The 25,531-nt window shown below is 50.8% G+C and overlaps 1 protein-coding gene across 2 annotated transcripts in view; it reads left to right on the top strand.

Moving 5' to 3' along the window:
- MEGF6 (multiple EGF like domains 6) overlaps positions 1-25,531 on the top strand; it is a 91,980-nt gene that overhangs the window by 62,411 nt on the left and 4,038 nt on the right. For both annotated transcript variants that reach the window (XM_074558550.1, XM_074558551.1), the window contains 27 exons: positions 62-184; positions 795-917; positions 3,594-3,731; positions 4,317-4,439; positions 5,135-5,257; positions 6,125-6,295; positions 6,398-6,529; positions 6,603-6,731; positions 9,156-9,284; positions 10,145-10,279; positions 10,735-10,869; positions 13,133-13,258; positions 14,144-14,275; positions 14,708-14,836; positions 15,115-15,246; positions 15,926-16,054; positions 16,984-17,112; positions 17,545-17,673; positions 18,247-18,375; positions 19,158-19,286; positions 19,950-20,078; positions 20,930-21,058; positions 22,318-22,449; positions 22,889-23,017; positions 23,985-24,113; positions 24,980-25,108; positions 25,265-25,393. In XM_074558550.1, coding sequence (XP_074414651.1) covers positions 62-184; positions 795-917; positions 3,594-3,731; positions 4,317-4,439; positions 5,135-5,257; positions 6,125-6,295; positions 6,398-6,529; positions 6,603-6,731; positions 9,156-9,284; positions 10,145-10,279; positions 10,735-10,869; positions 13,133-13,258; positions 14,144-14,275; positions 14,708-14,836; positions 15,115-15,246; positions 15,926-16,054; positions 16,984-17,112; positions 17,545-17,673; positions 18,247-18,375; positions 19,158-19,286; positions 19,950-20,078; positions 20,930-21,058; positions 22,318-22,449; positions 22,889-23,017; positions 23,985-24,113; positions 24,980-25,108; positions 25,265-25,393 — 3,531 coding nt within the window. The remainder of the gene's footprint in view (positions 1-61; positions 185-794; positions 918-3,593; positions 3,732-4,316; positions 4,440-5,134; positions 5,258-6,124; positions 6,296-6,397; positions 6,530-6,602; positions 6,732-9,155; positions 9,285-10,144; positions 10,280-10,734; positions 10,870-13,132; positions 13,259-14,143; positions 14,276-14,707; positions 14,837-15,114; positions 15,247-15,925; positions 16,055-16,983; positions 17,113-17,544; positions 17,674-18,246; positions 18,376-19,157; positions 19,287-19,949; positions 20,079-20,929; positions 21,059-22,317; positions 22,450-22,888; positions 23,018-23,984; positions 24,114-24,979; positions 25,109-25,264; positions 25,394-25,531) is intronic.

Genomic DNA, 25,531 nt, shown 5'->3' with positions numbered 1-25,531 from the left:
TTTCCTGCTGCTCTGTGCAGGATCTGTGTGGGCTGACCCGGGCTCTGTGCTCTGTCTGCAGTGAGGAACCCGTGCTCTGACAGGAATGGAGGCTGCATGCAGCGCTGCCTCAACCACCGCGGCCGTGCCCGCTGTGAGTGCCACCCTGGCTACCTGCTGGCTCCTGATGGCAAGAACTGTGAAGGTGAGTGCCCTGCAGAGCTCTCCTGAGGGAAAAGCTCTGTGTCTGATGGCTGAGAGAGTGCTCAGTGGGAGCAGAGTGGAGCAGAGTGGAAGGAAGGACATGCCTTCCTTTGTGTGGCTCATGTGGTGTCTGTGCCCTGCTGGAGCTGTCTGCAACAACAGAGCTGCTCCAGGGGAAATTTAGGCTGGGCATTAGGGGGAAGTTCTTTCCTGAAAGGGGGATCAGGTGTTGGAATGGGGTGTCCAAGGAGGTGGTGGAGTCACCATCTTTTATTCTTTATTTAAGAATAAACTGGAGGTCCAGTTTATTCTTAAATATTCTTAAACTGGGTGCTGTGCTCTGGTGACAAGGTAGTTCTAGGTCAAAGGTTGGACTCCATGATCTCAAAGGTCTTTTCCAGCCTAATTGATTTTGTGATTCTGTGAGTGTCCCACTGTCATGTGATCCCATCTCCTGGGAAGCTTTACAGCAATTCCAAACTTAACTCTGTGTCCCAATGAAGAGTTCAGGGTGCAAGAAACCAGTGCAGAACTCAAATACCATAACAACAGTCCTTTGGAAGGATGCTTAAAGTTCAGCCTGCTTATCTTAGGCTTTCTCCCTCTCCCAGATGTGAACGAGTGCCTGACAGGGCTGGCCATGTGTGCACACCAGTGCCTCAACACCCGGGGCTCCTTCAAGTGCACCTGTAACCCGGGCTACGAGCTGGGCGCGGACGGCAGGCGCTGCTACCGTGAGTGCTGAGGGCTCCAGTCTTTGCTTCCTTTATGCCAGGGCCAGGATTAAATTGTGAGAGGGTATTTACTGTTGGGACTCAGATGTTTGTTAGTTCTTAGCTCTGTTACAGTCTCACAAACCCTGAGTTCTACAGCACTTCACTCTAACAAACTAAAAATGGAGCTGTGTCTCTCTCTCTGCAAGGCCTTTTAAGGATAAACTGTCCAATTAAGAAATGACACCTAAATTATTTTTACTTTTAACCCAATAACCAACCACCTGTGCCCTGTAATGCAGAGTTTTTTATCCAATTACACAAAACCACCCAAACCCATGGAGAAGAAGGAGAAGAAAGAGAAGAAGAAGGTGAAAAGGTGAAGAAGGAGGAGAAGAAAGAGAAGAAGAAGAAGAAGGTGAAAAGGTGAAGAAGGAGGAGAAGAAAGAGAAGAAGAAGAAGAAGGTGAAAAGGTGAAGAAGGAGGAGAAGAAAGAGAAGAAGAAGAAGAAGGTGAAAAGGTGAAGAAGGAGGAGAAGAAAGAGAAGAAGAAGAAGAAGGTGAAAAGGTGAAGAAGGAGGAGAAGAAAGAGAAGAAGAAGAAGAAGGTGAAAAGGTGAAGAAGGAGGAGAAGAAAGAGAAGAAGAAGAAGAAGGTGAAAAGGTGAAGAAGGAGGAGAAGAAAGAGAAGAAGAAGAAGAAGGTGAAAAGGTGAAGAAGGAGGAGAAGAAAGAGAAGAAGAAGAAGAAGGTGAAAAGGTGAAGAAGGAGGAGAAGAAAGAGAAGAAGAAGAAGAAGGTGCAAAGGTGAAGAAGGAGGAGAAGAAGAAGGAGAATAAGGAGGAGAAGAAAAAGGAGAGAAGAAGAAGGTAAAGAAGAAGGAGTAAAAGAAGGTGAAGAAAAGAAGGAGTAAAAGAAGGTGAAGAAGAAGGAGAAGAAGAACAACCAGCCACTACCCTAAAACCTCCATCTTGCTTTGCACATATTACTATATTCTAAAACCTTAAACTCTAAGTTTTCTACCCTGTAATATCACACACTTCTAGTCAAACTCCACACCCACAATCCCAGTTCTATCATTCAATTCTGGAAGCTTCTCCATGGCCTCAGGTCAATGCAGTGCTCTCCTGGGAGTCAGTGCCTGTCAGCACAGAAAGTCTGAAATTTTCATTAACCAGGATTCCAACACTCAGCCCTGCCCAGCAGGACAGGGCACACCTGGGCTGCTGCAGGCACTGGTTTGTCACTGCCCTCTGGGAATCACCAGGGCTAAGCTGTGGCAATCTCTGCTGAAGGATTTCACAAGCAGTTTTCAGGCTGTTTACTCCCCCACCAAGATAAAAATCTTGGTCTGATCTTTAAAGTCACCACAAAGCCACTTTAGCTGGTTGAAGGCAATTGATTTGGAGCCATTTGGCTTCAAATAAGCCAACTTCTGCTCTTGGAGACTCTGCTGGACAGGCTCAGTCAGCTGCAGATGTGTCACTGGAGGAATTGAGCCAGCGAAGGCATCACATCTGCTCCCATCAAGGAAAGAAATAAACTCTGTGATGCAAGAGTGAGCTGGACTGTCCTCACAGCTTCTTCGTGCAGCTGCTGCACCCCAGCAGGGCCAGGCTGAGCCAGAGCCACCAGCCCTGACAGATGACAGCCACCGTGGCAGTCCCGGTGGTACTGGGAGCTGTGAGGGTCCCCCTGTGCAGCTGCTGGAGCTTGGCAAGGCTTTGCAGGCCATAAACAAGTCCTGAAAGGCATCAAACAGAGCAATATGGGGCACCAGGATGATGACATGAGGTTGAAGAGCCTAAGTGTGTACACAGTTTTCTTCTTGGGGACATAGCCACTCTCACACTGTGACACATTGCCCTGGGGTCAGCAGAGCAGCCTTTCCACATGAAAGGCTCCTCCCTGCCCTTCCTAGCACGTTTCTTTTAAGCAAAACCCTGCTCTGTGATGCTTTAATAAGGAAAGGGAAGAGAGGGATGACAATCATGTTGTGAAATCTGGAAAAAGTCTTCCACTGTGGCCCAGCTTTTGTTTTTGACAAGCACAGACCCATTGGGAAGCTTCAAGCTCCCTTTCTTTCATCCTCCTTGGGCCTGAGTGCACGAAAAACTCTGCTCTTGAAGGCAGAAATTGTTTTCCTGAGGTTCAGGACTGAGTCAAAGCTCCATGAAACAAGTTCCTTTTGGTTTAAGAAAGCTTAATTAACTAGACAAGTTTACAGAAACCTTGCCAAGCTGGGATGATCTATGGCTGCAATTGATGTTTGCGCCGAGTGCTTTTGACATGTCAGGAGCTAACGATCCTGGCTTGTAGGCATCTGGATGTTTCCCTACTTAGCCGTGTTCTGCTGCTCCCATTTCTGCCTGGCACCAGCACAGCTCTGCTCTGAGCCTGAGCCAACTTTTGGTTGGCAGCACACGCTGCTGCTTGGCAGGAGTGGGAGCACTTTCATCCCAGAGACTGTCCAGAGCCTGCTCCGCTGAGAGGCTGCGTGAGATCCCGAGGTTTCTTTTTATACCCCAACTTCCCAGCCCAGCAGTGGCCTCTGTGCTGAGCTATTTCCATCCTTTCCCACTGCAGACCCCCCTCCTCAGTGGGCAGGCAGTGCCAGGAGCTGGTGGGGGCAGGCAGGGGCCAGCTGTGCATGCAGATGTGTCCCACAGGATCCTAAATCCTAACCAGGCTGCCTTTTCCAGGGATAGAGATGGAGATTGTGAACAGCTGTGAGACCAACAACGGGGGCTGTTCCCACGTGTGCCACCACACCAGCTCTGGCCCAGTCTGCACCTGTAACTTTGGCTTTAGGCTGGAAGAGGACCAGAAGTCGTGCACTGGTAAGGAACAGGAGAAGGCCACAACACCTTGATTTCCATCCCAGGTAATGGTGAGGATCCCTTTTGGGATTTTAGGTCAGGATCCCTCTTGGGATCTTAGGTCAGAATCCCTCTTGGCTACTGTATATGTGCACTTCAAACAGGCTAAAGAGGATAGAAACTGATGGAAAGTGAGAGCAGATGAAATATTGCTCTGCTCGAAGACGTCCCCAAACTTCCCTCAGGATATACTTGGACAGCACTTATGACTTGGGCAGTAATTATGACTTCCAAACTAATTAGTTTTTCTCAGATGAAACTGCCCCTAGCAGGAGTCAGTCAGCTGGAGTCACCCTGCTTGCAAGGACACCAAACCTGTAACCACAATCTGGGAATCACAATGAGCTTCCCTCAGGATTCCTCCCTGGATGGGGAGGATGATCAGTTAACACAAAACTCCCTGATTTCAGGAGGAACTGAAATTCTGAATTCTGGCTCAGCATTTGGCAGCAGACCAGTAAAACCTCCTCAGAACTAGTCAGGGAGCAGTTTCCCAGTTCCAACCACCTCTCTGCAATGCATTAACACCCCTTGTTTCTCATGTAGATATCAATGAGTGTGACACGGGCTCTCACTGCTGTCAGCAGGACTGCTACAATTACCCTGGGGGCTATGAGTGCTCCTGCCATGCTGGGTACAGGCTCAGCACCGATGGCTGTGGCTGTGATGGTGAGTGCCAGCACCTCCCTCTATTTCTAATTAGCCTGTTGTCACTCTCCTCAGTTTGTTCAGTGTTGGTTCTAACCCCTGTGCTAAGCCCAGCCCAAGTGGAGAGAGGTTTTTGAACACATCAAGGTCAGACTGGGCTAACTCAGAGTGAGCTGGCCCAGGCTTGACCCCATTAATTACAGAAACCATTTGATGTTCAACCCCAGAGGGCAACACTGCCCATCACTTTCACCCAAGGGATAAAGAGAAATAACAGTGTCTGTGTAAAACACAGCCAAGACAGTGACTAATGAAGCTTTTAATTAGGAGAACAAGAAATTGTCCTACCTGGTTGCCAACAGCCAGGCATTTCTTCCAGTTTCTCCCAGCTCCTACTAGTTTTCCTGCCAGCTTTCTGGTGAGTCACCTTCACAACAGAAAGAAAGTGGGGGAAAAATCCCCCTAATAATTGTTCTCACTTCCAAAGCTCATTTCCCAGGGGAAGGAGCCAAACACACCCACCTGTTCCTACACAATTAATAATGGATGGGAACTGAAGCCCAGCACATTTTTTTGTTGAAACCCAGGCACCCCTAATCCCTGAGGTGGTTTAACTCCATTTTTAGAGCTGGTGGCTTCACACATTTAGCAGAGAAGATGCCACCAGCCCATTTCTGTTGCATGGCCCTGTCACTGGGGTGTGCCATGTTTTGTAGATGTGGATGAGTGCTCTGCCAACAACGGTGGGTGTGAACACACGTGCCAGAACCTGCCAGGCTCCTTCCAGTGTGGCTGTGACATTGGGCACAAGCTGGATGAAGACAGAAGGAGCTGCATCTGTAAGTGCTTCATCCAGGCTGCCTCAGTGGGTCCCTCCTCTGCCTCCTGTCCGAGCCAGGAACACACAGACCAGAGCTCCCTAGCCCTGGCCCTCACCTCTTCCAGCTCCCTCACAGCCCCTGAACGGTGGCAGGGCCTCAGCCCAGCCCTGGAGAGCTTTCCCAGGCAGGACCAGTCCTGTTCCAGCCTGGTTCACAGCACTGGCCAGAGAAGTGCAGGGAGTTGTGGCACAGCTCCACCTCCAGCAGCTCCACAGCCTGCAGTGTTAAACACTGCTCCCATGTTCAACAGAGCCAGAGCCCCTTCCACAGTCACCAGCCCCTGCAGATTTTCCTTGTTAGAAATAGAAGATTATTTATTTGTAGCTGTATAAAAATCTTGAGGTCACATGTCTGACCTGGACCCACTCTAGCCAAAAAATCCTTGAACAAAGAACCTGGGAAAGTCTTAGAGGTGTCGCTGCTCACCTCCTAGAGACCTTGCAGAGGTCATGTCCTACTGTCCCTGCTCCCAAAGACCTTGTAGAAGTCCTATCCCACTGCTCATTTCCCAGAGACCTTGCAGAGGTTCTGTCCCACCCCCCAGAGCCCTTTTAGAGGTCCTGTCCCACTCTTCACCTCCCAGAGACCCTGCAGAGGTCCTGTCCCATTTTTCACCTCCCAGAGAGCTTGCAGAGGTCCTGTTCCACTGTCCCTGCTCTCAGAGACCCTGCAAAGGTCCTGTTCCGCTGTGCACCTCCCAGGAGCCTTGCAGAGGTCCTGTCCCACCTCTCAGAGACTTTGCAGAGGTCCTGTCCCCCTGTCCAACATCCCAGAGTCCCTGTCTCATTCCCTCTGTGACTCTGTCCCCTCTGTCCCTGCTCCCAGCCCTCGAGGACACGGTGGAGGCCCTGGATGGCCGGCGCCCCGTCATCCGCCCCATCCCTCACGTGGCCATCCTGCGGGATGAGCTCACCCAGCTCTTCAGCCACGACTACGAGGAAGAGGAGGAGGAGGAGCTGGAAGCGCGAGGGGAGCACACGCTGTCGGAGAAGTTCGGTGGGCATTGCGTGGCAGCGGCCGGGGCCGTGCTCTTTGCTTGGAGCTTGTGAGAGCCTGAGTGAGAGATGCAGGGCTCACCCGTGGTGCCTCTCGTTGCAGTCTGCCTGGAGCACACCTTTGGCCCTGACTGCAGCCTGACCTGTGATGACTGCCAGAACGGAGCCACCTGCAATGCTGAGGGCAGCGGCTGCATCTGCACGGCTGGCTGGACTGGTGTGCTCTGCAACCAGAGTGAGTGCAGCTCTGCTCCATCCTCCTGCCAGGCTGTGACCAGGCTGAGCCTCACCTCTCTCTCTCTCCCCAGCTTGCCCAGCCGGCACCTTTGGCATCAACTGCAGCCAGAGCTGCCGGTGCCAGAACGGTGGCACCTGTGACCCTGCCAGTGGCAGCTGCCGCTGCCCGCCTGGTGTGGCTGGAGAGCTCTGCCAGGATGGTGAGTGCACCATCCCCTCACCCTCTCTGTGCTGCTGGGGGCCATCCCTGGCCTCCTCTTTGTTGCAGGGATTTGCCATCACTTGGCGCAGTGCTGGATTTTCCCCAGCCGGCTCCTGTGCCAAGAATGATAACAAAGGTTTGTGGCTTGGGCTCTCTGTCCAAGCCCGCTGGGCTGTGATTGGCCATTAATTAGAAACAACCACATGAGACCAATCACAGATCCACCTGTTGCATTCCACAGCAGCAAATAATTATTGTTTACATTTTGTTTCTGAGGCCTCTCATCTTCTCAAGAGGAAAAATCCTCAAGAAAAGGTTTTTCATAAAAGATGTCTGTGGCAGTCTGGGATACAGCTGTAGGGCTTAAGCTCTGTGGCACAGGTTGATAAGTGTCCAGAGCAGGAACAAGGATAAGGGAGGGGTCTTCAGAATGGTTTCCAAAAGGATTTATTCCATGGAAGGGTCAGGGAGCAAAGACACAGAAGGTAGGTGTTTAGGGGTTTTTAAACGGGGGTGGTTTAAAGGGAGGGGATAAATCAGCAGCTAATTGGAGATATCCTGGGGAGGAGTAAAGGGCAGGGGGTCACAAAAGTATCTTCCAATGAGGGAAGTAGTGGTAGGAGGTTTGGGTCACATGGACTAATGGGATATTGAACTTTAGGGCATTTCTGTAAAGGAATTCCAAGCAGGGGGAATTGGCACCAGGTAGGATTGACAGGGAACTCAGGGTAGATGGACAATGGGGTGGGAGGGTGTAATTTAGACCAAACCATTACCTTGGGCAATAACAGAATATACCATTAGGAGTTAAAACACACCACAACAATCACTGGATAAATGGCTGGAGTGGCCATTGCTGTTGATGCCCTCAGATGTCCTAGATATGCTTCTCTGAAGCCTGGAAGTGTTTCCTGTGGGATTCCCTACACTGGTCCTTTTGTAGCTGCCCATCAGCAGCATCTCTCAGCTCTCTTGGTGAGCCATCCCAGTGAGAGCAGCTTGAACATACTTCTTCTCCATCTGAGTCCACTAGCCACTGAGTCCTGTGTGGAAAAATGTCATTTTAAACAGCAAAAGGAGTGGTAAATGGCACTCTTCCCCCACAAAACAGTGCTCCAGGTGTTCTGTCTTTGTACTCAAAGACCTTTCCAATTCCTATTCACTGCTCATCCATGACTGAGGGCAGAAATCTCTATTTCATGGGGCATTCAATGGCAGACACAGGAAAGAATGTCAAACCCACAATTTCCATGGTTAATTTCCATGGAAACCGTGGAGGTATTTCCACCCAAATCATTGGAAAGCTGTGACAGCAGTAATAACCCAAAGTACCCAGAGTACCCAAAGGAGGTGTGACTGCTGGTGGTGCTCATTTCTTGCTCCCAAAGAGTTAAAATTTAAGGGACAAAATTTGAAAACCAGAACGAGGGAGACAATCAGAGATTCAGACAAAAGGACTTCAGTCACATGTTGGGAGCATATGGGAACTATTACTGAAGGAGGAGAGTGAAGCAGAATGCAAATGAGCACAAGAGATATCCCAGCCTCTTCTTTCTGTAGGAAGGAGGTGATGGAGGGGGACTGAGAGAAAACAGGAAGGTAAAATGAAAATAAACAATGCAGAATTGCTCTGTTGTCCCAAGGTGGCATTTCCTCTGCTCCTCTGTTCGTAGGGACCAGGCACATGCTGCTGGGCAGCTGCTGTCCAGAGCACTCTGCTGACACAGTCTGTCTGCCATGTGCTTCCAATATCGAGGCCTTTAGCATAACAGAGAAAAAACAATAATTTTATTCACTTAATAGTGCAAATATCCCTGTGGCTTTTCAACAGGAGCAGCCTCGTGGGTTGCTTTCTCACAGAGGACAGCCTTGACCTCTCAGAGCCCTGTGGGTGGGTTATTTCTGTCCCAGCCAGCACAGTGAGGGCAGAGCTGATGGGTGCCCTGGAGCACCATGAAGTGATATCCCCTGTGACACTGCCCAGCTGATTTGGAGCTGGTGCAGGGAATCTGATCTCTGTCCTGCTTGATCTCAGCAGTTCAAGCAATCTAATTTCAGTAAGTCAAGATGTGCAAAGAGCAAGGCTGGTGGAGTATTTGACAATAGATATTCAGACATCATGGAGGACACTGAACAATATTTTCAAACTCCTTAATGAGATATCACTGAATAGATCTTGCCAGGTGATGAATGGGCACTGTTTGAATAGCAGGTAGTTTGCAGAATATTATCAGTGCTATGCCATGAATATTGTATTGCTAATACAATAAGAACTGAGCTGTGTTCAGTTCTTGGAACTGGAGCAGGGATGCATCCCTGGTTCGGAGAACTGAACACAGCTCCATTTTCAGTGTGTTCCTCTCAATTAAAACAACCTGCTGAGACTGGCTCATCTTCCCAGGAAACCTCTCTCTGTTCCTAGGGTGCCCCAAGGGATTTTACGGGAAGCACTGCAGGAAGAAGTGCAACTGTGCCAACCGCGGTCACTGCCATCGCATCTACGGCGCCTGCCTGTGCGATCCCGGCTTGTACGGCCGCTTCTGCCACCTGGGTATGCTCAGGTTATCCCTGAATCCCAGCCTTCCTGGGAGGTATTGGAATTAAATACCAATATAGCCAGATGGAATGTGCCTGGGCTCGTCTGGCCCTTGCTGCTTGACCAAGGGTGGAAACTGTGGTGGTTTCACCTCAGAGACACTTTGGGCAGGCTGGGTGTGTGGTGTTTCACCCCACAGACACTTTTGGCTGTGAGGTGTGTGGTGTTTCACCCCACAGACACTTTTGGCTGGCTGGGTGTGTGGTGTTTCACCCCACAGACACTTTTGGCTGGCTGGGTATTGCAGCTGGGCCCGTGGGGACAAGGCCAGGCCTGTAGGAGCTCTGGTGGTGCTGGGATGGAGCTTCCCCCCATAACAGGGGCTGCTCCTCAGGTTTCCCTCTGGTGGAGAAGCTTTAAGGGGATGGTGAAGGAAAGGAGTCGGTTCTGCTGGAGGGTTTGGATCCAGAGTTTTATTCTGGCCCACAGGCCTCTGAATGCAGCAACAGCTCCAACAGAACTCCACAAACCACATGGGTGCTGTGTCTTTTTAACCCCAGGGAACAGGGGAGGGAAGGAGTAGGGAGCCACCAACCAGGTAAAGAAGGGGGAGTCTCAGGGGACAAATGACACCTGGATAGCCCAATGTCCCCCAGGGTTGAGAGGGTTCTTTTGAACGTCACCAATCACACAATGCCTTTCTGGAATGCCAAGACTGATGGACAGCACTCAGCAGCGAGCAAGGCAAGGGGAAGGGAGAGGTGATTGGCACACTTAGGGAAGGAACTGGGATGACTGAGACAGGCTAATACATCACACCACAACAGGGAAGGAGCTCTCTGCCCCTCACTGACCAGCTCTCCCTCTCCCTGCAGCGTGCCCCAAGTGGGTGTTTGGGGCTGGCTGCTCCGAGGAGTGCCAGTGCCTGCAGCACAACTCGTGGGACTGTGACGCCAGGGATGGCTCCTGCCGCTGCAAACCCGGCTACCGCGGCCAGCGCTGCCAGCACAGTGAGTGGGGCACGTGGGCACACGGCCAGGTGGCTCAGGAAACACCCCTGGGGTCACCAAACCCAGCCCATAAGCCAGCAGCACCTGGGCACCCACGCCATGGCGCTGAGCGCCGCATCCAGGCTTTTATAAATACCTTCAGGGATGGTGGGACAGCTGTGATGGGTGGTGGGACAGCTGTGATGGGTGGTGGGACAGCTGTGATGGGTGGTGGGACAGCTGTAATAGGTGGTGGGACAGCTGTAATAGGTGGTGGGACAGCTGTGTCAGGGATGGTGAGACAGCTGTGATGGGTGGTGGAACAGCTGTGATGGGTGGTGGAACAGCTGTGATAGGTGGTGGGACAGCTGTGACAATGGTGGGACAGCTGTGACAGTGGTGGTGGAGCTTTGAAGGATGCTCAGCACCTTCCAAGCTTTCAGAGCTTCTTTCCCTCTAATCCTGGCTGTTCACAGGCTGTGACCCTGGCTATTATGGAGATGGCTGCAAGAAGAAGTGCAGCTGCTCTCCAGGAGTGCCCTGTGACCCTGTCACTGGCGAGTGTCACAAGGAGTGTCCCCCAGGCTACCACGGCGAGCACTGCGACCAAGGTAAGGCAGGGCAGCTCTGTGTGGGCTGGAAACTCACCTGTCCTCAGCATTTTACTTCACAAAGCGACAAAAAAGCACTTCCAGAATCCCCTGAGAGCCCCAGCACACTGCAAATGATCTGATGGGTGGCCAGCAGAGACTTCAGGGACACAGGAGCTGCCATCCACAGGTCTCTGTGAGATGCTGCTGCCTCTTTAAAATGGGAGAGAATTCCTGGTATAAGATTCAGAAAAGGAGAACAAGGTCTGTCTTCACCCTGCCAGTGGACATCCCTTTGTGGGTAGATGGAATTATTTTTCCCTGGCCTTGTTGTCTTTCCCCTTCCAGGCAATCCAGCCCAACATTATCACATTTGCTGCTCTGTTCTCTATTTTTTATTGAAGTTTTGTTTAATCTGCAAGTGCAAAGGAGTATTTTACTTTTAATTTTCATTAGAATTCAAACTTCTGCTTCTGTATGAACCTCCTAGAGCAGTTTTGTGCTCTTCCCATGCAGGGCCAGTTTGATGGGATGGTGACTGAGCTGCCCAGCTCTGTGTGTATTTAACTGTGTCCAACACTCAGGCTCTGAGGGTGCAGATTTCAAGATCCTGGGGGTGGTTTTTGTGCCAGAGAGCTTCACTTTGGGCAGACAAAGGTGCTTTGAGAGAACCTAAAGGCAGTGAGTCATTGGCCCGAGGTGATGATTACAAAATATGAACACAGTGTTTGGAAAAGAATAAGTTCTGCCAACCACAGAGCTGAGTGGCGACTGAAAAGTCAACCCACTCCTGCTCTTGTGGGGCTGGGGCCTCCTGAACCCACTTGAGCTGGTTAGGACCTGCAGAAAATGCCAAAAAGTTGGGCACTTGGAGACAGAGTGCAGCAGAGAAGGCTGGAAGTGGCCAGAATCTGGATTTGAATTGGAGCATCCCAGGATTTTCTGATGTTTAGCCAAGCCCTGCTTCACCCCAGCCCAGAAGCTGCAACCATCAGCCTCATTATCTGCCAGCAAAGGGTCGTGGTGCAGAGCCCCATCTCTGACAGAGCAAGAGCTGCAGAAAGCAGCAAAAACCCCAATGCAATTTTAACCACAGTGCTGGAAGGAGAGATGGGAGCAGCTCCTGCAGGGCTGTGCTCCCTGTCAGGGTCTGAGAGCCTTGCGCCCCCTTTGGGGGGATGCTGTGGCCCCTGGAGCCTTTTCAGGCTGGGTGCTCCCGCTCAGGATATTTTTAAAAAGGGTAAGAAAGGAGCTGAAGGCTGTAGGGGGGAGTCACAGGAAATAACACAAATATTTGTGTAGAAATAGTAGGCTCTTGGCTGTTGTTCGGATCTGGAAATTATTAAAGGGTGAAGACAAACATCTGCCATCAATTAGCAAAGGGGAGGAATAACAAAAACTCCACTGTGCCGCTGGAAACGGAGGCGCTGCGCTTCCTCCGCGGTTTGTCGGTGCCCGTGTGTTCCCCTCTGCTGGGGCTGCTCAGAACATTGGCTTTGCTGAGCCTGGAGCTCTCATGGGGGGCTCAGGAAGGATTTAGGGATCTTGGCTCTGGGGCCCTCAGTTTGCATGTCACCAGCTCGTTGTTCAATTGTGGAATGGGGTGCAAAGATCAAAGCAAGCTGGGATCGGCAGAACCACGCTGGCATCCAGAGCAGAGGGAAGGAAAAGTGGATTATTCCTCCTGTGCATGAGGATGTTCCTTCTTTCCATCTGTGTCCTGCTGCAAACCTGGCTGCTTCTTAAAATGCTGGTGCTCAGATCCTGGAGGCGTTCAGCCAGGGAGGTGAAAACCCTCAGAGCACCTTGGAAAAGTCAAGGGGTGGTTTGGTGTGGGAATGTGACCCTGGTGTTCTGCACCCCAGCCCAGAGACAGCAGGGTGGCTTGTCCAAAGACTAGAGATCAGTTTGGCCTCAGTTTTTTGGGGATGTTATGATCACTCGTGCCTGAAGAAATGCTTGTTGAAAGGACACACAAAAGACAGAAGTGACAGGCAGACAGGTCAGGTGGTGGTGGCAATGCTGGAGGTGACCAGAGTTGCTCACAGAGAGGTCACACGCAGGCTCACAGAATCACTAATGTTGGAAAAGACCTCCAAGGTCACCAAATCCAACCTCTGAGCAAACACCACCATGCTCACTAACCCATGAACACAGGTGGGAACCTCTCACAGCTCTGGGGACCCCAAACACACCCAGATGCTCCTTCAGCCTGCAGGGTGAGGTTGGTAAAATGCTCTTGGGTATCTTGAGGGGATGTTCTGACCCTGCTGTTCTCCCACAGAGTGCCCTGAGGGGACATTTGGGCCAGGCTGTCAGCATTCCTGTGCCTGTGGAGAGGCGTCCTGTGACAGGAGCACAGGGCAGTGCCACTGCCCACCTGGCTGGACAGGACACGACTGTGCCCAAGGTGAGCATGGGCAGCAGAGCAAACACTCAGGGATTTCAATGTGGAGGGAAGGATTTAGGTGTAGACCTGCTGCTTTGCTTTTACTGCTCAGTGGGTGTTTTCAAAACTCATTTTGAAAACACCCACTGCAGCTAGAACCATCTTTGTGGAAAATTAGAGAAAATTGCAGCTTTTGATGGTGAGTCTTAAACAACATGATAAAAAAGATGATGTTTTTTGTTGTTGCAGTCCTCAATGTAGGAGAGGAACCTTTCTTTATTGATGCATGCTTTTAATTGCCTTCACCAGATTACTCTTTAACTGCTGGAATACTAGAGAGTCTGAAATGGAAAGCTTTTGCATGATTGTGCAGTATTGCAGCAGCTGGAAGGTATTAGTCACATTGAGATGTCCTGCTCCTAGAGTTTGGCTGAGCAACGAAACTACGTGTGTACAGTGCTTACCATTACCATACATTTCAAGCTGCCTTTTTTCCAGGCCCTGGAGCAGCTTAGGACCAGTTGGAGAAGGATTCTTGCCCTGGTTTTAGCAGTTTAGCCTTTTGCTCCTTCTTTGCAGCTCCCAGTGGGTTCCAGAGCAGTGACTGATGTGCTGTCCATGGTGTGACAGCAGCTGTGCAGCCCCTGTGCCAGCAGCACCATTTCCCACTGAGGAGCCCTTGGAGCTCCCTGCAAGTGGCTGAAAATCCAAAATTGGCATGAAAATGCTGGAGTGAGCTCAGAATAGCACTTAGAGAGTGCTGTGGAGCAGGCAGGGCCAGGCTGTGCTGCGAACAAAATCCACGTCTCGCATGAGCCCAGAGGGAGCCCAAAAGGTCTCACATTTCCTTCTGCCACCTCAGCTCTGATCCCTGTGCTCTGTGTTCTTTGTCTGCTCACGCTCCAGCCTGCCCTGAGGGTCTCTGGGGGCCGGGCTGCCAGGAGATCTGCCCTGACTGTGCCAACAATGCCAGCTGTGACCGCGCCACCGGAGCCTGTGTGTGCCCGCCTGGGTACACCGGGCAGCGCTGCCAGGATGGTGAGTGGGGCTGGGGTGGGCAGGATGGTGAGTGCAGGCTGGGATGGGCAGGATGGTGAGGGCACGATGGGATGTGCAGGATGGTGAGTGCAGGCTCATCTCCAGCAGAACTGGAGCTGGAGCATCTGTTGGAGCATCCAGTGACCCACCATGCAGTGCCATGCTCAGCACTGTGCACATCTCTGTTCCCTCACTCATTGGGTGCAACCTGGGGACTTCAAAGTCCCTCTAGCCCCATTTCCACTAAAGTAACTTCTGCAGCAGGAGGAAAGAAGGCAGAATGCTGAGCCCCTTGTCCTGTTCAGCACCTGAACTCGGGGTGTGAGAGCTGTGTGAGAGCTCTGCTGGAGCACTGTGGTACCCAGCAGCTCCACCCAGGGCTGGGATTCCAGCAGCCACCTGCAGTCCCTCCCTCTCTGTTTCCCTTGGCAGTGTGTCCACCCGGCTGGTTTGGCCCTGCCTGCCAGCTGAGCTGCAGCTGTGCCAACGAGGGACATTGCCATCCTGTGACGGGGACTTGCAGCTGCCCACCCGGCTGGACAGGGCACCACTGCCAGCGAGGTACAGCACCTGCTCTGCCACCCTGACCCATGCCAAGCTGTGCTGCCATTGCTCCATTCTCATCTTCATGCAGGAAATTCCTGGCAAATTTCCTCTGCCTCTGCCAGGGAAATCTCTCTGAAATCCTTTTGGTTTCTTGGCTGTGTCTGTCTGGTGCTGGCAGTGCCTCTGTTTGTCCCTGTGCCCAAGGGATGTTGTGCCTGCGGGTGGAGGCAGCACTGTGCCCATGCCATGCTCTGTGGCACACACCAGTGATGGCTCCTGCTGTGTTTTTCCAGCCTGTGACCTGGGGCGTTGGGGCCCTGACTGTGCCCACACCTGCAACTGCAGCAACGGCGACGGCAGCTGCAGTGCCGAGAGCGGGCAGTGCCTGTGCCTGGCCGGCTACACGGGCACCCACTGTGAGCAGAGTGAGTGCTGCCCTGCCCTTCCTTGCCTGTCCTCCCACCCTCCAGGGCCTGCAGGGCTCCAGGGAAAGGTCATTGCTCCAGCCCAGTCCCTTTCCTTGGCTGTGATGCTGGTCCAGTGCCCAGAGTGATGTGGGTATGTGACCGTGCTCACAGGGGTCTCAGGTTGAGGGAAGAGATGAGGGTCTGACTCCATGTTTCAGAAGGCTTGATTTATTATTTTATTATATATATTACATTAAAACTATACTAAAAGAGTAGAAGGAAGGATTTCATCAGAAGGCTAGCTAAGAATAGAATAAGAAGGAATGATAACAAAGGTTTGTGGCTCTGACTCTCTGTCCGAGCCAGCTGGGCTGTGATTGGCCATTAATTAGAAACAACCACATGAGACCAATCACAGATCCACCTTCTGCATTCCACAGCAGCAGATAACCATTGTTTACATTCTGTACCTGAGGCTTCTCAGCTTCTCAGGAGGAAAAAACCTAGGGAAAGGATTTTTCATAAAAGATGACTGTGACATGGGTACACACCTGTAAGGGTGTGTAAGGAGGACAACCCACTGGTTGTGGGTTCATCTGCCAGATATTTTTATTCCATTCAGAATCCAAGCTCCTGCCTTAGGATAGCTCCTCTGGGACCCAGGAAGGGACAGACTGCTCAGTCTCCTCTCTTTCAGAGTGCCCAGAGGGGTGGTTTGGGCTGAGCTGTCGGCACCAGTGCCAGTGTGACAATGGAGCCACCTGTGACCACGTCAGTGGGGCCTGTACCTGCAGCCCAGGCTGGCGAGGAACCTTCTGTGAGCATGGTGAGTCCCTAGCCCTGGGCACCAGCCCTCCACCCCAGAGGGTTTGTGCTCCCTGTCTGGCTTTGTCATCCCGTTACAGCAGAGAGAATTCCTCAGGATGGCCATGGGGAAGCAACAAAACTGCAAGCTGCTGCCTCTGGTTTTATTTCTGGAGGGAAAAGGTTTAGGGGAGAAAAAAAAGGACAATGAAATTGTAAATAATAGGTGACCCAGTGGTTGCACAGCTGTGACAGTGTTTGGAGGGGTCTTAGGATGAGAGAAGAGATGAGGATCTGACTCCATATTTCAGAAGGCTTGATTTGTTATTTTATTATATATATTATATTAAAACCATACTAAAAGAATAGAAGAAAGGATTTCATCAGAAGGCTAGCTAAGAATAGAAAAGAAGGAATGATAACAAAAGCTTGTGTCTCGGACAGAGAGTCTGAGCCAGCTGACTGTGATTGGCCATTAATTAGAAGCAACCACATGAGACCAATCACAGATCCACCTGTTGCATTTCACAGCAGCAGATAATCAATGTTTACATTTTGTTCCTGAGGCTTCTCAGCTTCTCAGGAGAAAAAAATGTTAAAGAAAATATTTTTCATAAAAGATGTCTGTGACATACAGCTGCTGTGGCCACCTGAGCGTGCACATGTTGCACACAGGGTCTCAGAGCAGCCTCTTGGAGGAGGCTCTCTCCAGCTCCCCCAGCAGCCTCTCTGTGGTCAGGAACATCAAACCATCACTCTCCTGATCCTCCACTGCCCTCTCCTGTACCTGCAATGTCCACAGTGGTGTTGCATCCAATATCTGCTGCCCTCAGCAGCACTGTCACACTGCTGCAGCCACAAAGGCCACCAAGGAAGGGGCAGGCAGTTTTTCCCTCTGGGAGGGCTCCAGCTCTGCATTCTGTGTGTGGATTTCTCCTTTGTTTTCCACAGCCTGCCCCGATGGATTTTATGGACTGGAGTGTCGGCAAGCCTGTGACTGCCTGAATGGTGCCCACTGTGACCCTGTGACAGGACAGTGCCAGTGTCCCCCGGGCTGGACTGGTGCCCACTGTGCCCAGGGTAGGTGTCTGTGCCCAGGGCAGGTGTCTGTGGGAGGTGCCCACCCTGCTCTCCATGGCACTCTGGAGCCAGGGCTGTCTCTGCTGCCAGGTCATAAGAACCAGAGTTCTGGGTTGTTCACTCCCCATTTGTGATTTTCTCTGTGTGGAATTTAATTTTGGTTCTGGAGGGTTCTGCCTGAGCATGTTCTGGTTGGATGCAATGAAGGCTTGGGCATCCAGCAAAACTGCTCCCAAATAACGAAGGATGTAACAGTGATGATATCAGTGTTTGGATGTCACATTAATCTATTTAACACCACAAAACCCCCTCCCAGAGCAGCCAACCACCCCTGGCACATCCCCTCCCAGCCATTGGGAGGGTTGGCAGGAGCCTGGCCGCTGTAATTCCCACCCAGTGCCCACCAGCCGTTCCTGCTCTGCTCCCCTGCAGCCTGCCCGCAGAACAGCTACGGCCAGAACTGCAGCCACACCTGCCGGTGCTTCAACAACGCCACCTGCAGCCACATCAGCGGCCGCTGCCTGTGCACCGAGGGGTGGACGGGACCCTCGTGCCAGCAAGGTAACAATTCCCAAACCCCTGGTTGCCCTGCCAGCAAGGTAACCCTTCCACAGCATCTCTGCCCAAGAAAGGTAACCCTTCCACAGCACCTGCTTCCCTAGCAATAAGTAACCCTTCCACACCACCTGCTTTCCCCAGCAAGGTAACCCTTCCCACATCACCTGCTTCTCCTGCCAACAAGGTAACCCTTCCCACACCAATTGCTTCCCCAGCAAGGTGACCATTCCAAAGCACCTCTACCCCAGCAAGGTAACCCTTTCACAGCACCTCTATTCCAGCAAGGTAATCCTTCCACACCTCCTACTTCCATAGCAATAGGTAACCCTTCCACACCACCTGCTTTCCCAGCAAGGTAACCCTTCCCACACCCCCTGCTTTCCCTGCCAGCACAGGGAGGAATGGAGGTAGGCAGAAGCTGCTGCCTCTTACCTGAGCAGGTGACACACCTAAAGTTGTCATTGCATCAAAATCAGCGTTGCTGTGTACCACACCATCCACCCACCGCTCTGGCTGTGTTACACAAGCTTCCAGAGGTGTGTCCTGACTGGGATGTCTGTCCTGTTTGTCCCTCAGCCTGCCCAGTGGGGTTTTATGGCAAGGACTGCCAGCAGCGCTGTCTCTGCCACAACGGTGGCACCTGTGACCCGGCCACGGGGAGCTGCACTTGTCCTGCAGGCTGGACGGGGCTGGCCTGTGAGCTGGGTGAGGAAACAGCTGGGGAACGGCTCTGGGGCAGACAGGGCCTGCTTTGGAATGGTTTTCTGCCAGCTTTCAGCTTCCTTTTTCTACCTCTGTTGGGGTCGGGATTCACTTTCGTGAATAGTTCAGGCTTAGATGTTTATTATTTCTTATCAATGTTACAGCCTCATAGCAGTGAGTTCTGCAGTCTTTCATTAACAAGGCACAAAATGGCCAACTATCTCTTGTGACAAGGTCTTTTAAGGCTAAAGTATCCAATTAAGAAATGACACCTAAATTATTTTCACTTTTAACCCAATAACGGATCAGAGTCCGCAATGCGGACTTTTCTGTCCAGTTACAAAATACCACCCAAACCCATGGAGAAGAAGGTGAGAAGAAGGTAAAGAAGGTGGTAAAGAAGGAGGACCAGTCTCTGCCCTAAAACCTCCATCTTGCTTTATATATATCACTATATTCTAAAACTCCAAACTCTGTGTTTCCCACCATGTGATATTACACACTTCTAACCAACTCCACACCTGTAATCCCAGTTCTATCAATTTTGGAAGCTTCTCCACAGCCTCAGGTTGAATGCAGTGTTCTCCTGGAAGCCTGTCAGTACAGAAAGTCAAAAATTCTCAGCATTTTAGAGCATCTCAGAGCTCCACCAGTTTTGCTGTGGAGGTTGGAGGTGATGCGCGAGGGGTTGGGGTGCTCGGTCCTTGCTGCGGGTGTGGGGATCTGGGAAGGTGGGATCTGGGAGGGTGGGAACCAGGGCAGTGTCTCACCCTGTCCCCTGCCAGCCTGTGCCCAGGGCCAGCACGGCCTGGAGTGCCAGCAGAGCTGTGAGTGCCAGCACGGGGGGCTCTGTGACCGCCGCACCGGGCACTGCCTGTGCCAGCCCGGCTGGACCGGTGACAAGTGTGACACAGGTGAGTGGGGCTCATCTGGGCACCGTGGTGCTGCACAGGGAGGGTCTGAAGGCTCAAGCAAAGACAAAAAATTCAGAATTTCAGCCAGCAGGGAGCTGGCAGTGCTGTGGTTTTGGCTGTGCCCCTGTTTTGCAGTGCCCTTTCTCATTCCATTGAATTGCAGAGGGGTTTGGGTGGGAAGGGACCTTAAAGATCATCCAGTTCCACCCTACCTTGTTCCTGTCATCTGAGGGCTGTCCTGAAAGTGCTGGTGCACACCCAGAGCAGCTTCCTCCTCCTACTACTATATTCTAAAACCTCAAACTCTAAGTCACCTCACTGGGTCCTGCCACATCCTCAGGGACAGTGTTCCCTCCCAGCATTGTCACATGGAGTCCCAGAACCCCACACAGCCTCAGCAGCACGGGGCACCAGGCAGTCTAAAGTACTTCTATAATTTCTTCCAATATAAATTAATGAAAAAACCCACCCAGAAGATAGAAGTTCTGTTGTTTTTTTAAAAAGAACCAAACTAGGGTCCTGTCATTCACCATGGCTGTATTTCAACCTGCCTGTGTGTGTACAAGATCCAGACCCAGTCCTCTTGGAACTACAGGGAAAAAGCCCCCAAAAGTCACTTTTTTTGTGCAACTTGTCCTCTCTGCTATGTTTCCATCCCTGAAGCTTGTCCAGAGGGGCTGTTTGGGGCACGCTGTGAGCAGCTCTGTGACTGTGGGGACAACGTCTCGTGCCACCACGTCACCGGTGCCTGTGACTGCCCCCGCGGCTGGAGGGGCCGGCGCTGTGAGAAAGGTGAGGAGCACCCTGGGTGAGGGAAACACAGGGGAACATCTGCTGCTCCAGAGCCTGGGAAGAGGAAAACCTCATTTTGCATGGCAATTACAAGTTTTGGCAAAATCTTTTGAGGCTGTGACACAGGATGCTGCTGGGCTGGCTCAGCACTGGGGCAGGAGCCCCTCAGAGGAGGCTCTGATGGCTTCCAGGTATAGCAACAACTTAAATCCAGGCAGAATGTCCATTTTCAGCTTCCATTTTCCTCTGCTGAGGTCAAGATTGAAGGCACTTGAGACAGTGGTTCACATTCAGACTCAGGTGTTTTATCAATGTTATTTATCAATATTAACTCACAGCAGTGAGTTCTGCATTTCTTCACTAAAAAGACACAAAATGGCCAACTATCTTTTATTAGAAGGTGTTTTAAAGCTAAACTATTCATTTAAGAAATGACACCTAATTATTTTCACTTTTAACACAGTAACTAATCACTCAGAGTCTGCAATGTGGACTTTTCTGTGCAATTACACAAAACCAACCAAACCTATGGAGAAGAAGGAAGAAGGTGAAGAAGAGAAGAAGGAAGAGGGTGAAAAAGGAGGAGCAGCCTCCACCCTAAAACCTCCATCTTTCTCCATATTTATTACCATGTTCTAAAACCCCAAACTCTAAGTTTCCCACCATGTAATATCACACAATTCTAACCAACTCCACACCCACAATCTCAGTGCTATCAATCAATTTTGGAAGCTTTCTCCACGGCCTCAGGTCAAACGCCGTTTTCTCTTGGGGGGTCAGCACATAAAGCCTCAAACTCTCCAGAACCCCACCAGCAGCAGGCTCACATCCCACTGTTTGTTTTCCCACAGCCTGCCTGCCAGGTTTCTTTGGGAAGGACTGTGCCAGCCGCTGTGGCTGTCCCCTGGGAGTGCCCTGTCACCACGTCACCGGCCAGTGCGGCTGCCCGCCAGGACTGACCGGCTCTGGATGTGAAAAACGTACGGAGATGGGAATGGTCCTGCTGCAGGCCCTGGGAATGGGGTGGGCCAAGCCATTCCTGTAGAAAATAGAAGGGGAAAAGAAAGATAAATGTTGGGGAAGATGAAACAGGAAAGCCTTGTAAATGTGATTGCTTGGCGAAAGATTTTGAGAATATAGAAACTATAAGTGAGATTGAAATGAAAGCAAGCTTTGAGATCCCTCAGTTACTAAACAACTGGAAAACAATGGTGTGGCTGGCTGAAGGTGATCCCCTTTTGATGAAACAATACCCTCTGCTTGCAGACAGGTCCAAGGGTCAGAGCAGACCCTGCCAGCTTGGCAAAATAAGTCCAAAGAGTAATTTTTAAAGTTTAAAATGTAGCACAGTATAGTAATGTAGTGATTCTTATAAGCTATATAGAAATGCTATAAAAATTTGTATATTGTACTAGATTAGTTAGTGAAAATCAGAATATCCAACACAGAAGAAGATTTATTGTATTATAACGAGAACCTCGCCCTCTTGGTCTTAGCTCTTGCCTTTTACTCTCGTACCTCTTTTTACTCTCTTATGCTTTTGCTCTCTTACCCTTTTACGCTCTTTCCTTCTCATCCTCTCTGCCCCTCTCTTCTCTCGGGCCTGCTCTGAGCTGTGGCTGCAGCTCCCAGCAGGGCCCTGCACCCAGGCCCTTTGCAATAAACCCCAAATTCCTCGACCTAACTTCAAAAATCTTACATCTCTGTCCGTCCCAACCGTGGAAAACCAGCTCAAGAGCAGAGCTGTGCCAAGGAGCAATTCCCAGGCTGGCACCAAGTGCATGCCTGTGGAATGTTAGCAAGGCAGAGGGAGCCAAGTGGGAAAGCAGAGCTGGGTGTTTAGCCAGAGGATTAGCAATAAATCACTGTTAAAATGAGCTCCTGTGGGTAGGAGCAAGTCTGGAAGAGACAGAGGTGTGTGAGCACGTTCCTGACGCAGAGGACAGTGGTGAATTTGCTATGTCTGCGTGTGGAGCCTGCAGAAATGTGAGGGCAGGAAGGGCTGGCACAGCAAAAGGCATTTAATGCCTTTAAGTACTCGCCTTTCCTTTCAGTCCAAGTATTTCCTGGAGTGAATGACCCCTTTGCATGAGAGTCCCTCTGCTTTTTGGGTGGCGGAGAATTTTACTGCCATAAAAGGCTCTCTAAATCCTGGCTTAAAATAAAACGTTTTAAAATAAGCCTTGCAGAGAGGGGAGGGATGGCTCCTGAGCCACCTTGGTGCCCTGTCTCCTCACAGCCTGCCTGCCTGGGACCTTTGGGGAGGGCTGTGCTCAGATCTGCCAGTGCTCCGGAGCCACCCAGGAATGTCACCCTGTCACCGGGGCCTGTGTCTGTCCCCCTGGCTTCCACGGTCCTGCCTGCCAGCTGGGTGAGTCCTGCTCTGCATCCCCTGTGCTGGCTGTGCCATCCTGAGATCCCAGTGCCATGAGGGATATGTGTGTGTGAGTGAGTTCTGGGTACTTTGGAGCAGGCACAGACAGAACTCTCCTGGGTGAAACATCCATGCAAATCCACCTGGTGGATATCCCTGGCTGTCTGGACCTTCTCCTTGTGTTTGTTTTCCCCTTCCCCGGGCTGGTATGGGGACCACTCTGCTCCCACTGCATCCCCTGTGCTGGCTGTGCCATCCTGAGATCCCAGTGCCATGAGGGATGTATGTATGAGAGTTCGGGGTGCTTTGGGGCTGGCACAGACAGAAAACTCTGCCTCCTCCTGGGTGAAACATCCATCCACATCCACCTATGGGTTTCCCCAGGCTGTCTGGACCTTCTCCCTGTGTTTGTAGCCTCTGTTTGTTGTCCCCTCAGAGTGCTCGCCGGGCTGGTACGGCCGGGACTGCGCGCGGCGGTGCCGGTGCAGGAACGGGGGACGCTGTGACGGTGCCACGGGGATGTGCCACTGCCCCGCGGGATTCATCGGGGCTGACTGCGCCATCGGTGAGCTCTGCCCCAGCCACGGGGGCTGGCAAAGCAGGGGAGCCTCCTCAGGGGTGGATGAGGGGTGGCAGAGGCAGATCGGGCCTGCAGAAAGGCTCGTACAGGGATGAGGAGCAGAACAAGGACTGACTCCTGGGGAAGGACTGACCCCAAGGACTGGCTCCCTGTGTCCTTTGTCCACTTGTCCAGGCAGTAGTGCCTTGCCCTGTGTCCCAGGGCAGGAGCCTGCAGATGACAATTGTGACAGTGTTCACAGGGGTCTCAGGTAGAGAGAAGAGAGGAGGATCTGACTCCATGTTTCAGAAGGCTTGATTTATTATTTTATGATATATATTACATTAAAACTATACTAAAAGAATAGAAGAAAGGATTTCATCAGAAAGCTAGCTAAGAATAGGAAAAGAAGAATAATAACAAAAACTTGTGTCTCAGACAGAGAGTCCGAGCCAACTGACTGTGATTGGCCATTAATTAGAAACAACCACATGAGACCAATCACAGATCCATCTGTTGCATTCCACAGCAGCAGATAATCATTGTTTACATTTTGTTCCTGAGGCTTCTCAGCTTCTCAGGAGGAAAAATCCTAAGGAAAATATTTTTCATAAAAGATGTCTGTAACAGACAGTTTGCTGTCTGCCTTAGCCACAGAAATGTTTTTCTTCTCTGTTTATTTTATGATAAAGTGATTTCTCCTGACACATGGTGCTGTATTGCTGTACAGCCATGGCTGGACAGGGCTTGAAGCAGCCTGGCTTAGTGAGGGGTGTCCCCATGGAAAAGGGGTTGAAAACAGATGATCTTTAAGCTCTCTTCCAACCCAAACCATTCCATAATCCTGTGGCACAGCCGGGCAGGGCTGGAGGCTCCTTCTCATCCCATCACTCAGCTCCAGTGCTGTGCAGAACCTTCCCTTTCCCACCTGCCCAGCCCTGCTTTGGCCTGACTGAGTTTTTCCTCCCTCCAGGATGCCCCGCTGGCCGCTACGGCCAGGACTGTGCAGGGCTGTGTCCCTGTGGGGCCGGTGTCCCCTGTCACCCTGTCACTGGAGAGTGCGTGTGCCCTCCGGGCAGAGCTGGCCCCACGTGTGAGCAAGGCAAGTGTTGTGCATCAGGGCTGTCAGGCTGGGAAAGATCCTGGGCAGGAAATTATTTTGTTGCCCTGAGATCTCTGCTCCCTGTGCCTGTGGTGGTGTTCACAGGACAAGGGAAGAGATGAGAATCTTGACTCCATGTTTCAGAAGGCTGATTTATGATATATATTATAATTTACATAATATAAAATATAATATTTTCTATACATTTTATATAAAATATAATATAATATATTACATATATTAAATAGTTTATTTATTTATTTATTTATTTATTTATTTATTTATTTATTTATTATTTATTATATTTAATACTCTGCTTGTTTGATTTGTCATATATTGGTGATTTGTTAATAATGTATGGATGTAAGCTTGCGTTGTAGAGGCAGGACCCTGGTTATTCTAGCATTAAATATTATATTATATTATATTATATTATATTATATTATATTATATTATATTATATTATATTATATTATATTATATTATATTATATTATATTATATTATATTATATTATATTATATTATATTATATTATATTATATTATATTATAAGAAAATGACATATTAAAACTATACTAAAATAATAGAAGAAAGTATTTCATCAGAAGGTTAGCAAGGAATGGAAAGGAATGGAATGATAATAAAATCTTGTGACTGATGAGAGAGTCTGAGACAGCTGGACTGTGTTTGGCCATTAATTAAAAACAACCACATGAGACCAATCACAGATCCACCTGTTGCACTCCACAGCAGCAGATAATCATTGTTTACATTTTGTTCCTGAGGCTTCTCAGCTTCTCAAGAGAAAAAAATCCTAAGGAAAGGATTTTTCATAAAATATGTCACCTCTCCTCTGGCCCTGCAGGTTGTGAGAAGAACCACTACGGGCCGGGCTGCCAGCAGCGCTGCTCCTGCCACAACAGGGGGCTCTGCCACCCCGCCGATGGCTCCTGCTCCTGTGCCCCAGGGTGGACGGGAAAATCCTGTGAATCAGGTAACCCTGGCCCCAATCCTGTAAGTTCCACAATCAGATCCTGTCTAATTGTGGAGCTCACATCCCATGTCCACTTTCTGTCAGCCCACCTGTGGCAGCCCTCTGAAGCTCAGTTGTGGGGATGCTGAGCAGCTCTGCCTCTCCCTCTGCCCACAGAATGCCCTCCAGGAAGCTTTGGTGCCTCCTGCCAGCTGCGCTGCCCCTGCCTGCACAATGGCACCTGCCACCCGGCCACGGGCACCTGCCGCTGTCCCCACGGCCACTACGGGCCCCTCTGCGAGCACAGTGAGTGTTGGGTGCTGGGTACTGAGCAAACCCTGTGGGGCTGAACGTGGGGCTTGGAGGGCTGGGCACAATTCGGGCACAATTTGGGCACAAGCTGGGTACAATTTGGGCACAAGTCAGGCACAAGTCAGGCACAAG

Source organism: Zonotrichia albicollis, chromosome 25 (genome assembly GCF_047830755.1).
Source record: "Zonotrichia albicollis isolate bZonAlb1 chromosome 25, bZonAlb1.hap1, whole genome shotgun sequence".
Taxonomy (NCBI): Eukaryota; Metazoa; Chordata; class Aves; order Passeriformes; family Passerellidae; genus Zonotrichia; species Zonotrichia albicollis.
Note: the sequence above shows the minus strand (reverse complement) of the source record. Positions and strands in the feature narration are given on the sequence as shown.